General features: G+C 57.6%; 2 protein-coding genes across 10 annotated transcripts in view; one reads left to right on the plus strand and one right to left on the minus strand.

The window, feature by feature from the left end:
- The first annotated feature begins 14 nt into the window (after window positions 1-14).
- On the plus strand, window positions 15-12531 carry CTU2 (cytosolic thiouridylase subunit 2). Of its 5 annotated transcripts, none has more exons than XM_030581622.1 (16): window positions 15-104; window positions 1083-1157; window positions 2285-2363; window positions 2459-2518; window positions 3180-3240; window positions 5453-5562; window positions 6941-7251; window positions 7821-7956; window positions 8961-9092; window positions 9586-9677; window positions 10238-10335; window positions 10841-10982; window positions 11228-11294; window positions 11637-11695; window positions 11931-12003; window positions 12323-12531. In XM_030581622.1, exons 1-15 carry the CDS (start codon window positions 43-45, stop codon window positions 11998-12000), a joined length of 1554 nt encoding a protein of 517 aa, XP_030437482.1. In that variant the 5' UTR covers window positions 15-42; the 3' UTR covers window positions 12001-12003; window positions 12323-12531. The 5 variants fall into 5 exon arrangements, with proteins under 5 accessions (XP_030437482.1, XP_030437480.1, XP_030437485.1 ...); XM_030581620.1 differs by having other exon boundaries at window positions 11931-11989; XM_030581625.1 differs by having other exon boundaries at window positions 15-99; window positions 11931-11989.
- Window positions 12532-13317: 786 nt separating this feature from the next.
- The window catches only part of PIEZO1 (piezo type mechanosensitive ion channel component 1), a 106620-nt gene continuing 105672 nt past the window's right edge, over window positions 13318-14265 (minus strand). For all 5 annotated transcript variants that reach the window (XM_030581616.1, XM_030581619.1, XM_030581617.1 and 2 more), the window contains one exon: window positions 13318-13662. In XM_030581616.1, the coding sequence (XP_030437476.1) occupies window positions 13413-13662 (250 nt within the window). In that variant the 3' untranslated portion in view covers window positions 13318-13412. The remainder of the gene's footprint in view (window positions 13663-14265) is intronic.

The following is a 14265-nucleotide window of genomic DNA, read 5'->3' on the forward strand; positions in this document are numbered from 1 at the left end:
AGAAGGGGCGCGCCGGAAGCGGGGGAGGGGAGCGCTGCCGCCATGTGCCAGGCGCAGGAGGAGTACGGGGGCTGCGACCCGCCCCGCAGGCGGCCCCAGGTCAGGTGAGAGCCCGGCCCCCCTCGGGATCGGCCTCGCTGGGCTGTGGGGCCGGCCCAGCCGCTGTCCAGTCCAAGGCCCCTTCAGCCGCCCCCTCGCCTGGCCGCAGAGACAGCGGGGGCGGGAGGCCAGCTGGAGCCTGGGCCAGGCCAGCTCTGGCTTGGTGCCCGCGGCCTGCCCGGCTCCCTTGAGCCGCGGAGCGGGGTTCTGCGTCTACACTGGGGGCTAGGCCGGCGTAGCCACGCTGCTCAGTCATGTGGATTTCTCACCCCCCCTTGCGGGACATAGCGATGCCAGCCTACATCCCGGGTACAGACCAGGCCTGGGGTGTTGATCAGTGGGCTTGGGGGGCTTACAGTGCTGAGCACAATGGGACACTGCTCCTCACTGCGGCCTTTGGGTGCTACAGTACGTAGGTATATAGCCACAAAGGTGACCATTACCTTGTACTGTGACTGTTTTACTCACCCCTTAGTGCTTTGGCCCTTCAGAGGAGAGAGAAATTGAAGGGTGCCCCTGGTCCTCATCTGGCCAGATTATCACATGGCCACAATTGACATAGCACAGCTGCAGCTGTGTATGTGCAAATACCAGCTTGAACACTTGCCTTCAGATTTGTGCTTTGAAAATGGGACCTGACATAATGGACATTTGGACTGAGATTTGTATAGTTGGAGGTGGTAGCTAGTCAGCTCCAGGGCTAATAGTATAACGTAGCCTTTTACTGCTAGGTCACTGGTTGTGCTACCACCTCCGGTGCGTACATAACCTCAACATTTCAGTCTCTCTAGTTCCCACATCAACCCCAAATCCATTTATTAAAAAAATGCAACTGTACTACGCCAATCCTTCAGCTCCGTACTTACAAAGCACCTGGTATCTTCAAAGTGTTCAAACAAGCTGATGGTGGTTTGCGTTGCTCTTTGCATGACGGTGGGTCCCTACAGTGGTAATCGGTTGGCTTTGATTGTCTCTTTCCCCAGCTGTGCGGAGAAGTGCATGAAGTGCAAGGAGGCCTCTCCTGTGTTGGTCATTCGTGTTGGAGATGCCTTTTGCAAGTAAGAGGAAACAGCCCTAGTGATTTGCAAGAGGAAACCCTGTTCAGAAGGCCAGAACGTTCCCATCTTTAGATCCTCATTTACTGCTCTTTAGCGATCTGTTGAAATAGGGCTGTTTATGGGGAGGGTTGCAAGGGAGATTCAAACCATCTAGATAATAAAGAGCACAACAGTTGTGTGGAGCAGCCTGAACTCATTCAGGAATGTGGGGAGTTGCCCTGTAAGGCCCTTGCTTTGGATGTGCATCTTTTTGTTTCTCCAAAGACCCAATCACTACCATTGCATGCAAGAGAGACTCTGATGCAGGGCCCTAGTTATGGAGAAATGGGGTATGAGCGTAGGAAAAGGGGGAGGTGGTTCACCCCCTTTTTTTTTTAAATTTGGAAAACAGATTTAATCTGCCCCACATTGTTTTTATATGAATCTCGGAAGTTGATTTTTTTGAGCTCTGCAGGCCAGATTTTTGAATGCTTGGGTTTGCAGTTGCATAGGCAGTTTGTAGGGGTACTACTGTGACTGGGAGTACAACCCAAGCAACTGCACGCACCCAAGTGATCGGAACTCCAGTTGCAGTTAGCAGTGGGTATGCACATACCTGCATGCCTACGGTCTTTGCAAATGTGGCCTTCTAATGCCTTGTGCTCATTTTTACCCTGACAGCTCTGAACTGACCTCTCCTTGTGTCTGGCTTAACTTGACCATTTGAAAAGGCAGCAAACCCTTTGAAATTGATACCTGTCTTTGTACACTGGAACTTTTCCTTGTTGGGCTTTTTTGTTGTTGTTTTGTTTTGGCTCAGAGGGCTAGAGAGGGATCCAGTCCAGCAAGCCTGGTTTCTCAGTCTAGCTTTAAAATGGATCTTCACAGACTTCTGGGTGCCCACACTGGAATTGTCTTGCTGTCAGACAGAAGCTAATTGATGAGATCTTAAGGCGGACTCATTGACTGACTTTGCTGTCAGGCAGGGTAGCAGACAGTTCCCTGTGCCTCCGGGTTGGCCTGTGCTGGAATCAAAGGTTTATTAGCGGCGAGATGTGGGTGCCTGAGGTGCTGCCTGCCAAGGCTGGGATCTCGCGTAAGGTTGGGAGTGTCGTTTCTAATGACTTACGTGCGTGTTTGTTTCCAAGGGCCTGTTTTAGGGAGTATTTTGTTCACAAGTTCCGTGCAATGCTTGGGAAGAATCGTGCCATTTACCCAGGAGAGAAGGTAGAGTCGCTTCTTGTGTAAGGGCGGGATGGATGTGGGAAGGAGAGGGGGAAGCTGAGATGGATAGTTAATTCTTTCTCCTATCTCCCTTACAGGTTCTTCTTGCATTATCGGGTGGACCTGCCTCTAGCTCAATGCTTCGACAAGTCCAAGAGGTATCTGCTCCGCAGCGCTGTGGGGAAACTTGTTAGCTGTTAGGAACAGTGAGAGCAGTTAGCTGGAGGAAGGAACAGCCACCTGGACCATAGCAGGGGTGTTAGAGATGGTTAAGAGGAGGCTGATGAACAAGCAGAGAGGAAAGCTTTGCTTTGTAGGGTGAGGGACTGGATCTCCCAAGATGGCTGTCTGCTTCAGTATGCCCTCATGTCTAACCTGTAGATGTGCAATTAGTGAATGTGGCTCCTTAGACGTTCTCACAGCTCCTGTCCAGTGCACCTGCAGCTCCCTATTCCCAAAAGGTGGGAAGCTCACAGCCCTCGGGGAAGTCCGAGTGAGGGGAGCATCTAAGCTATGCCCACGGTTTCTGTGACTGCGTCCAGATGTCAGTGTCCAGGTCAACGTCTGAGTGTAATCAGGTGTCGATTACAATCACTTGGTCGAGGCTGGGGCCTTCAGCCCACGAGATCTAGGTGTATTGTTAACTAGAAACATTTGCCATCTCTGCCGGGGCCGTAGGAATGCCTCTCTAACAGCCAGGATTAGAGAAGTCATGCCTGCCCTCTCTGCTAGATCCATGGGATGCTGCCAAGACACACAATCCCGAATTACATTTCCCAGCGCTTGGGGCGAGTGGCTCATTCCCATCTCTCTTCTCAGGGGCTGAGTCGGGAAACAGCCAAGAAACTGCGCTTTATACCAGGCATCATCTACGTTGACGGTAACCCAGCAACCTGCCCTGCTCCCAACCCATTCTGTGCATGCGGTCTTGGGTCAGCCTACAGCCAGAACCCTCTGGAATCTGCTGATGCTGTCCAACATTAAGAGAGCCTGGTTTCAGATAGTGCCCCTCTCACTGTTAAATCCTGTCTAGTTTCTCCGCCCTCCTGTTACTGGTAGCGGCCCTTCAGGCCTGGGGAGGCAGGCTCCCCTAGCAAGCAGTGAGATGGCCGGTGCCAGAGTAAACACATTGGAAATGGGGGGTTAAGCTAGTCTGGTTCAGTGACTGGCACCCAGGGGAGGCATACTTCAGACACACAGGGCGTGCAGGTGGATGGTGTCCCCTTCCCAGGAAGGGTCTGGCCACTTGAAGGGTCCCCCGCCCCTCCAGCCAGAGCTCCCAGCATGGGCTCAGGAATAGGGTGCGCAGCCTGATCCACCACTCGCAGTATCCCCTCCTCAGGCAGCAACTCATTCCAGCAGCTTCCCCCCCGTCCTGGTTCTCTGGTCCCCCTGGGCAGGAAGCAGGGGGAGATTCCTTCCTGTGGGAGGCATGGGGGACTCAGAGCCTCTTACTGCCCCCTCTAATTTCCTTGCTTTCATGAGTGGGCAGGAAGAGGGGAAGTTTCCTCTGTCGTTGCCCTGACAGACTATTACCCCACCCTCAGCTGGGCAGGGGAAGGGTTATGTGTACCCCCATCGCAGATAGGGTAAGGATACCTGCAGCTGCTAGCTGCTCTCTTTAAATCTGAAGAGACAAGACGCTGGGCTGCTACACCAGCCCCTACTATGGGGCGGTGATGGACCAGGCGGTTAGTGCACCATTTGTGCTTCCATCTCCAGAGACTGCAGAGCAATCCAGTCTGGACCCTACCCGAGCACGAGTTAGCAGGTCTCTTCCCAGACTCCAGCGGCTGCATGGGCTGAACATGCCCTGCTGAGCCCAGTGCTTTGTTTCCCGACTAGATGGGCGCTCTCCACCTGGCAGCACCAGCAGGCTGTGAGACTATAAATAGGATGGGTGGAGCAGCTCTGCTTGTTTGAGGGTGGAAACAAGGCATGAGGGCAGGGGACTGGACTCGATGACCTCTCGAGGTCCCTTCCAGTCCTAGAGTCTATGAGTCTATGAAATCCTCCTACTCCTCCCAGCGTCCCTGGGAGTGGGGTTGAAAGGGAGTGGGGCCTGGCTGGAGGATCAGTGTATTTCTTCTGGGTTCTGCTGCTGACTCAGTGGTGTAGCCTGTTTGACTACACTCACGCTTCTGCCTTAAAAACGTTCAAGAGACCAGCCAGCTGAACTTAGCCAAATGCATCATCCAAAGAGAAACCAGCACAACATGAGGAGACGAACGCACCCTGTCACGGTGGGTTCACCATGCATGGATGGGGTGCTTCAAAGAGCTGCATTTCAGCTAGCGGCATTTAGAGGAGGATTTTACAAGTTACAAAGCTCTTTATATGTCACTGAAGTCCAAGCCCTCCGTTTGTACCATTCCTTCACTTGTTGGCCTGTTAGTTCCTTATCTTTGTTGGGATACTAGCACTCCAGGGATGTGAAGGTACCTCCCCACAGGGCTGGGGCAGAACATTCATGTATTTTGCCTTTGACAAGTTTCTTATTTTCTAATGCCAAAGCTGACGTCAGCTTTGCAGAGCGTTATGGGATACTTGGCATGGATGAATAGAATTGTGGGAAGAGCATAATTCATTCAGTTAACATAGCTTCTCAACACTTAGGTATGTAAACCCATGCACGAACACCTACTCATATGTTGTGTACTACACCTAATGTGTATTGGCGAATACTGCATATGGAGATGAGGAAGGGGTGGATGCATCTCAAGTTCTGCAGCGTGGCTCTGTGCTGCCCATGGAGAATCCAAGTCCCACCTGGAGATGGTCTGGTCTGGCTGCCTGTAGGAAGATGGAGGTTGCTGGGAACTGCTCCCCAGTCTGCACTCCTGTCTTAAAGAGAAGGGTGGCTGCAGTTTGGTCCATTGGATGCAGGCTTCAAGGCCTGCAGGCCCGTATCCCCACTGCCCAAGCGTTGGAGAGCCCCATCGCCCTGCCTTGGTAGTTGGTGAGGAGGGTAGATGTGGCTGCATGCCTTCTGGGTTGGCTGGAGCATCCTAGGCCACCTCCTCACAGATGGAGAAGTGTCTCCTGCAAGGCAGCTAACTCTCTTCATCTGGCATCTCTTGTTTGCTACTCAGAGGGAGCTGTGTGCGGACAAAGCCTGGCTGAGAGAGGGGATACGCTGCTCCAGATGGAGACCATCCTGCAAGCCTCAAGGTTTCCATATCACCTGGCCCACTTAGAAGAGGTAGGGTGGGGTCACGGCCCTGCAGACACTGGTCAAGAGATCACATGCGCCCCCCCCCTGCCGCCGCCTTCACTGCAATTCCAGGTGCTGGGGGAAGGGATGAGATGTCAGAGGCCCCTGCTCAGGATGGCCACCTGGTGCCCTAGGAATGAAGGACACAGATTTGTCCAGTAGGAGCTGATGAGGCTGGGGTGCCCTTAGCCGTGATAGGGCCTGAATGAGATACTGAGATGGCAGCATTTGGAGATAATACAAAATTAGTTAAGTCCCAGGCAGACTGCGAAGAGCTGCAAAAGGATCTCTCAAAACTGTGTGACTGGGCAACAAAATGACAGATGAAATTTAATGTTGATAAATGCAAAGTAACACACACTGGAAAACATAACTCTAACTATACATATAAAATGATGGGGTCTAGATTAGCTGTTACCACTCAGAGAGATCTTGGAGATAGTTCTCTGAAAACATCCACTCAATGTGCAGCAGCAGTTAAAAATGCAAACAGAATGCAGGGGATAATTAAGAAAGGGATAGCTCATAGGATAGAAAATATCATATTGCCTTTATATAAATCCATGGTACGCCCACATCTTGAATACTGTGTGCAGATGTAGTCGCCACATCTCAAAAAGAATGTATTCGGATTGAAAAAGGTTCAGAAAAGGGCAACAAAAATGAGCAGGGGTATGGAACGGCTTCCGTATGAGGAGAGATTAATAAGACTGGGACTTTTCAGCTTGGAAAAGCGACGTGTAAGCGGAAGATATGATTGAGGTCTAGAAAATCATGACTGGTGTAGAGAAAGTAAATAAGGAAGGGCTGTTAACGCAAGAACTAGGAGTCACCAAATGAAATTAATAGGCAGCAGGTTTAAAACAAAAAAGAGTCTTTTCACACAACACACAGTCAACCTGTGAACTCCTTACTGGAGGATGTTGTGAAGTCCAAGACCATAACAGGGTTCAAAAAAGAACTAGATAAGTTCATGGAGGATAGGTCCATCAATGGCTATTAGCCAGGATGGGTAGGAATGGTGTCCCTAGCCTCTGTTTGCCAGAAGCTGGGAATGGATCACTTGATCACCTGTTCTGTTCATTCTCTCTGGGGCACCTAGCACTGGCCACTGTCGGAAGACAGGATACTGGGCTAGATGGACCTTTGGTCTGACCCAGTAAGGCCGCTCTTATGTATTAGAGAGGCAGCCTGGTGTGAGCGGGAAGCTGGAGCTGGGACTCCTGACTTCTAATCCCGTCTCTGGCACAAGCTCCCTGGGACTCCTCTGTTGTCTGGGTTTTGCCAGCTCCCGAGGCACCGATCTCACTGCCATGCAGGCGCTTATTGTGGCTAACAGGATCCATCCTCTGCTTGCTCCGTGCAGGTGTTTGACTTGCCCAGCTCCATCCTGCAGCATGCGCCCCACAATCCCACAGGCCCCAAGAACAGCTACAAGGAAGCAGTGGAGGGCTTCATCCGCCAGCAGAGGCGGGAGGAGGGTGGAAGCCCCTCTCTCCCAGAGAGGCAGATCCAGGAGAAGCTTGCCGAGGTCAGCCTGCGAGATGTGCCCGGAATGGAGGGGCTGGCCGACCCAGAAGCCAGGCTGCTGGCTGCAGTCCGGACTGAGCAGCTGATCCGGCTCTTTGGGTCCGTGAAGACCCTGACAGCTAAAGAAGAGCTTCTGCAGACCCTGAGGTGAGCGCCGTCCAGAGTGCTCTGGGGGGATGGGCCCTTGTGCCAAGGGCTGCAAGCTTTGCCCTCTCTGACCCTGCCACCTGGGGGTTGCCCAGGAGGGGAGGGGCTGAGGAGCTTTTTCCTCTGCCTTTCCTGTCCTCCGATCCATCCCAGCATGCATTGCTTCCCAGCCATGATGCTGCAGCTTGCATCTATGGGAGCGTCTGTCCATCGCTTTTGCGCCAGGCCCCCCAGCGAGCTCCAGGGATCTCTGTTGCCTAGGCCACTTGCCTGCGCACACTGGGTATTGCAAGACCTTTGGATCTCCCTTCTGGGCCTTGGGAAAGCCCAGCCCTGGTTGTCATCTCCCCCAAGCTCCCTGGAGATCTCGTCTCCCTCCTCTGAAGCCCCCATGGAGGAGTGGGCTCTGCTGCCCCACATGGCCCCTCTGCCTCGCCCTGGGCACAGCAATGGGTGGGAGGCTTGCTGTGGGACCTGGTGTCCGTGAGGAGCTGGCCAGAGCTGATGGGCTCAGCGTATCTGTCTGAGTCCAGGCTGCAGCCCTCCCTCGCTTCTGGGTTCTCCTTCAGGAACCACCTGATCCTGCACACGGCTAGGACCCAAGGGTACTCCAAGGTCATGATGGGAGAGAGCTGCACCCGCCTGGCTGTCAAACTGCTGACCAACCTCTCACTGGGGCGGGGAGCCTCTCTCGCTATGGACACAGTAAGTGCTGGCCACAGGCGGGAAGGCGCCTGGAAGCAGGCATCTGAGTTGGGTTGGAGTCACTGGTTACCCAGACTCCACTGTTCGCCCCTTTCCCCAGCCGGAGGCCTTGGTCCGACTGCTGCCAGGCTGCTGTGCTGTGCTGGAGACGCGCTGCACTGTGGCCTCTCGGCTCTGCCTGGGCCATGGCAGCACTAGTGCGTTGTGGTTTATCGGGACCTTGGGGAGAAGCTGGCACTGCCGCAACTGCTCCCTTGTCTTGGTAACTGAGCATGCCCGGGCCCACAGCTTAGTGCCGGGTGAATGTATAATCCTCCCGTGGGCCTGGAACAAAGGGTTGCTATGTCCCTGATCTTCTCCAGCCACCTTAATGCCTCTAACAGGCTCCCTGCAAGTACACGGGCATCGGAGCGGAGCAGCGTGCGAGCTGCTGTATGCAGCAGCACGGGGATTCTGATCCGATCAGTTTCTGCTCCGTGCTCTCCAGGAAGGGGAGGTTTTCCTGCCCGTGAAATTGACATTTCTCAGCTGCAGCAGCAAACGCTGGAGCTGGGACAGATGTCACTGCACTGACTGTTCAAGCCAGGGCTTTCGGTCAGGTGAGCCGCACCACGTCCTTCTGCTTCCCTTCACAAGCTGGAGCGAACGCCTTGCGGCCCCGGCTCTGGCCAGGTTGCGTTAACCCTTAGATTGCGGCTCCCAAGCACTCGGGGACTGGCTTAACAGAGAACGATACTTGGGATCGTAGGTCTTCACTCACTCCTCCCCGTGGGGCAGGTGCTGGAACTGACGGGAAGTGACTCGGCCAAGGCCAGAGAACCTAAGAGTTCTTGGCTCCCCTCTCCGTGCTCAGAGCAGACCAAGCGCTGAGTTAAGTTTCTGATGGGTGGCCAAGGAAGAAAAAGATAAAGCTACAATAAAAACTAATTCTCCCACGCTGAAAATCTAAAGGAGGGGGTGGAGTTAGGGAAACTGAGTCCCTCAGCGAGTCTCTCTCCGCGCAGGGCTTCTCGGACGATCGCCATGGCGATGTGGTGGTGGTGCGGCCCATGAGGGAGTACTCTGCCAAGGAAATCGCCTTCTACAACCACTTGTTTGGTGTTCCCACAGTCTTCACTCCTGCCTTGGACACCAAGGTAGGGGGCGTGCGGGTCTGGGCCAGCTGCCAGGAGAGCGCCTGCCGGGCACTGGGCTCTTCTGGCAGGTCAGTGGCACCTCCTCTTGGGCACCCCTCTCTCTCGTCCCAGCCCAACCCACGGGCCCTGCAGCCTTCCCAGCGGTCAATGTGCCCTCTTGGGGAGCCCTGCAGGGCAGGGACTCTGGTGCCTCTGCACCAAGGGGCACTTTCCCAAGTGCCTGCCTGCAGCGAGGCCAGGGCTCCAGCCGAAGCAGTGAGGGCTGGGGCCCAGCCGATGTGACTGGGGGAAGGCTTTGGCAGATTAGGCCAATGCCCCCTCCCCTGGGCACTGCAGAGCTGGGCATGGTGCCGATTCCATCACTCCAGGGCCTCTGAACACCTGTGGGGATGCCCCAGCTGCTCTGCTGTCGTCACAAGGGAGCCCTGGGGCGGGCGTGGGGGTTGGAGCCAGCTAGGCTATGAGACTCGGTGAGGATTTCTCCCCCCTCCAGGCCCTGGAGAAGGCCAGCATCCACCGGGTGATCGAGCGCTTCGTCTATGGTCTGCAGGCAGAGTTCCCCTCGACTGTCAGCACCGTATACCGGTAAGGGCAGGCCCCTATGCCTCTCCCCCCAGCCCCCGACAGCTCTGCAGACCTTGGCGCTGCTCAGCTGGGAACTGTGGGGATGGCTTCACCGTGGAGGCCATTTGCCCGCCTCGTAGGACCAGACCTTGGTGGGAATGACTGGAAGCTTCAGCTTAGGGGAGGGTCAGAACTCTGCAGCGCCCCTGAATCCTGACCCACAGCACCTCCTGCTGCGTGGGGAGCCCAGGGCTGAAATGGCATGGGCGGGGCTACAGGGCACTGATTGAACTGTGTGGGGAGCCTGGGACTGGAGTCAGGCTTGAGGGGCCCTGGCAGAGCAGGGAGGGGGGAGCCCAGGGCTGGAGTAGTGGAGGACATGGGGGTGGGGCACAGGCTGTGGGGCAGTTGCACAGTTTGAGACTTACTGGTGCTATTGAAGAATTGTCCCTGTGGTGCCCAGGCCTTGGAGAAGAGGGAGGCCCCGTCTACCTGCACGAGCTGTGAGGGCATCACTCACAGTGGCACAGGCTGCCCCGTTGCCGGGCACTAACCTCTGGGCGTCCCCCTCTGGGCTGTAGGACGGGCGAGAAGCTGAGCGTGACCCCTGGAGACGCCAGCCCTGCTGCTGAGCCCGAACGCTGCCTCCTGTGTTTGTGTGCCCTGGACACCAACGTGGGTAAGTGCAAACGATGCTTGCCCGCCCCCGGCTAGCGCAGGCTCCGTTCACTCGGCCCCTTTCCCTGAAAGGGGCAGCCTCCCCCATCTGCAGGATCCCCTCTGGCTGATCTAGGGCAGGGCACCAACAACTGCCCTCCCGGATCAGAGCCCATCCGGCTCTGGCCTCTCACCACCCCCAGGAGCAAAGCAGGGGAACCTGGCCATGGGTGCAGGGCTGGGGGGCCTAGCGATGCAGCCTGGCTAAGGGCTTAACTAGTCCCTTTTCCCATCTGCCCAGCTGAACTAGAGGCCTGGATATTCCCAGGGCCCCCTGTGCAGGGGAACCTGCCTCTGGCTGTGCCTTGCCTGGCAGAGGGTGTCTGAACACCAGGGCTGTGGGGTTTGCCATCCTGGCTCGGGTCACTGGCCAGCCCTGTCTGCTCTGCTAGGGGGAGGCAGATGCCCGGCCTGCTGGAGGGGGAGCAGAAGCCCGAGGGGCTCTGACTACCATCTCTTTGGTGCAGAGGACGGCTCCGCTTTGCAAGCCATCCTGGTCTCGGAGCAGCTCTCCCAGCAAAAGCTGCCAGCTGCGTCGCCAGCCGGGAGAGGGTGCTGCCCGGGGGCAGAGGAGCAGAGAGGATGCTGCATGAACACGACAGCTCCAGGGTAAGGCACCTCCGACACAGCAAACCCCAGCCCAGGATCCATCGTGGGGTAGGTGCTCTGCTTGGAGTGGTACTGGCCTTGTGGCCCCGCATGCGCTTCCCATCTGGGCCTACACTCCCCTAGCAGCCGCAGCACCATCATCCTCGAACTGCCCCCAGCTAGCTCGTCACACGGCCCCTGCGAGCAGAGTATCCCTGGAGAGAACCGGCCCCTGCCCTCTCCTCACTTCTGCCTTCTTCCCTCAGGGCCGACGCCCAGGCCAACTTCCTGCCCCTGCTCTGCTACGGCTGCAGACTGACCATCAAGGACACGGTGAGCCCCTCTGCCCCTCAGGGGCTCTGCTGCAGCCCAAGCCAGGCTGCGGGGGGCAGTCCCAGCCCTGCTTTAGGCACTCGGCAGACCTGGCTGTCTAGTGGGGTGGGTCTCCTTTGTTGGCGGGACTGTGATCCCGCAGGAGTCTCCTTTGGATCCCAGCTTTGCCCATCAGCCCCCGGCCCCCATCCAGGGCTACGGCACAGTGCCGGGGTGGGGATGGGGGGTGGGACACTCCCTGATGCTCCATGCACCGTGCCTGCTGCGTCTGCACGGACCCCAGCAGCACAGGAACAGGGGACGCTGGGGGCAGCCCGTCACCGCCGCTCTGTTCTGTTACAGACCTGCCTGGAGAGCCTCCCGCTCTACGTCCGCTCGGAGGCAGAGCGCAGGAAACGCAGGTACGAGGAGGGTGGGTGGGCCGGCCGGCCGGTGCCATCAGTCACCGTGCTCCTGCATCAGAGCTTGAGCACTGGGAGAAGCTGCTGCCCCCGGGCCAAGTTATAAGCAAATCAGAGGCAGAATCTCCTCCTTTGCTATAACATCCGGAGCGTGACCTGAGCTGGTCGGACCAGGCCCGCGCTGGGAGCTCACAGCCCGGCGTGGCAGGGGGCTGAGATGGTGGTTGTCTTCCAGGGCCGCGATGAAGCTGGAAATTCAGGAGTTCTTGCTGGAAGATGAAGCTGTGACTCCGGGTGAGAGCTGACAGGTGGGCAGGGATCCCTCCTCTGGACCACACTCCCAATGAGCTCTATGCTTCCCTGGCTGTCAGGGCTCCCGGAGCAGCCAGAGGGCAAATGGGGCTTGGGCCCAGCCCCGTCCAGGCTGGGCTTGAGATCACCAGGGCCCTGTTGCAGGGCATCGGGCCTGCCTCTGTTTCCAGGGTGCTGGGCCCAGCTCTTGTTCACTGCCTGCCCCTGGGAGGCGCCTGCTACCTGCACTGGCGGGGAGGAGACACCCCGCAATCCCCATCCTTTTCATGGCTGGTTCTAAGAGGAATACGTTATTTTGCATCCCCTGACGCACAGCTGGACTGGGGCCCTGGGCTGACTCCCCAGTCTCAAGTGGGTGAGGCCAGGCTGAGTCAGGCCCTCGGACTGCGCCAGCCCCCCGTGGAACGCCCAGCCAGGAGGAGGCAGATTCACGCCCGCCTGCGCAAGAAGATGGATTCAGTCAGTCACACTGACAGGCCATGGCTTGGCTTTTATTAGAGATCTGTATAAATAAACCATTTGAATTTTAAAAAAACCTACAGTCCAGCTGGAGTGAGCCCAGCCCTCCCCTCCCGGAGTGCCTGGGGGCAGGGGGACGAACCAGTCCTGGGGCAAGCAGAGCTCCCTGCGCTGGGCTGTCTGCTGGCACAGGCAGCAGTGGCTGCAGTAGCATGTCCCACGCCCTCTGCAGGCAGGGCAAGAGGAGCAGCAAGCCCAGCACCGCCGGGCGGGTGGCAGGCCAGTGGGACCCTCTGCTTGCACCCATTGGTGCTGGCCAGCACTGTGCTGGGGGGTGGGGAAGGTATTGCTTTGGAGGGTTAGTGCAGCCGCATTCAGGAGCAGGCCAAGGGGCCAACTGGGCCAGGCTTTGCCTGCAGCAGGGTTGGGTGCGACTGTGGCCGGCTGGCTTGGATTCTCCCACTGCAGGAAGGGGAGCCCATCTCCTTCACAGGCAGGCACAGCTGCTGAATGGGCTCCAGAGTGCACCCCCCCTTCTCTCGGGGTGCTAACAGCCTGGCAGCAGCAGGGCTGGAAGGCACTGAGGTGGGGCGGGGGCAGGAGTGTGTCCCCACCCTGCTGAGGCGGGGAGAGCATGACTCCTGGGGAGGGGGGTCTTCACCAGCTGCCTTTAAAGGACTCACTAGTGTAAAGCAGTTAAACTTCCTTTTAAAAAGCACAAGTCCAGCCTGCCCCAGATGCCCCCTCCCCCACACGGGTGGCGCTGGGCACAGCTCAGACCCCCAGGCAGGGGGGGACCCCCTGGCGGCCAGGGGAAGGGGCTGGCGCATCGCCTGAAGTGCTCAGCCTGGGGCTCTCCGGCTGGGCTGGCTTAAGGCCTCAGTTGTGACGTTCCAGGGATTGGAGGGGGCCTGCAGCAGCAGCAATCGTCCCGGGTGGCTCCCTGCTACTCCTTCTCCCGCGTCCACTTGATCATGGTCTCGGGCGAGCGGTAGAGGAAGATGAGCTTGGCGTAGAGCTCCTCCTCCAGCTCCAGCTCGCCCGTCTCGCGCACCAGGAAGATGTCCTGGCACAGCTTGAGGATGCGATCTACACACGGCAGCTCCTCGAACATGATGGAGTGAGAGATCTCGCTGAAAAAGCCCCGCACGAACTTGCCGATCACCAGCACAATGGACACATAGAGGCCCATGATCCTGCAATGGGGCAAGGGCAGCAGGGTCAGCCATTCCCTGCCCCCCAGCACCGCGTTGGGGGCAGAGCCCTTCCCTGCTGCTTCGGGCCTGGTTCCCAGCGATGGGGCCAGCTGGACTCCTGTTGGGAAGCCGGCAAGCTCCAGGAGGCCACCCCGAGCGCACTCCTGTGTTCCTTGGGGTGAGGGATGGGGGGCACCGGGAGCAGGAGGCCCTGAGCTCTGCTGCCAGCATGGCCGTTTGGACCATGGTAGGGGATAGGCCAGGGAGTCCCCCCAGAAAGGCCTCCAGGCCACAGGGAGTAATGCCCCACTCAGCCCAGGGGCTTCCCAGGGCCAGTATGTCCCCCTCATACTGCAGAGGGGGGCACCCTCCCTGCCTTTTACCAGCAAGCCCAGGGGTTGCCCTAATACTGCAAAGGGGGGCACCCTGCTCATCTGCCCCCCCCGGTACAACAGAGCCCTGGGCTGCCATCCTTCCACCCCCTCAGACTATAGAGCAGCTGGGCAGCCCTGGCTGATATCCACCCCCATGCAGCCCCCAAGGCTGCTATCCCTCCCCTCCTCACACTGCAGAGCCCTGGGCGGCCCAGGGCTGGTGCCCGGT

Source organism: Gopherus evgoodei, chromosome 12 (assembly GCF_007399415.2).
Source record: "Gopherus evgoodei ecotype Sinaloan lineage chromosome 12, rGopEvg1_v1.p, whole genome shotgun sequence".
Lineage (NCBI taxonomy): Eukaryota > Metazoa > Chordata > Testudines > Testudinidae > Gopherus > Gopherus evgoodei.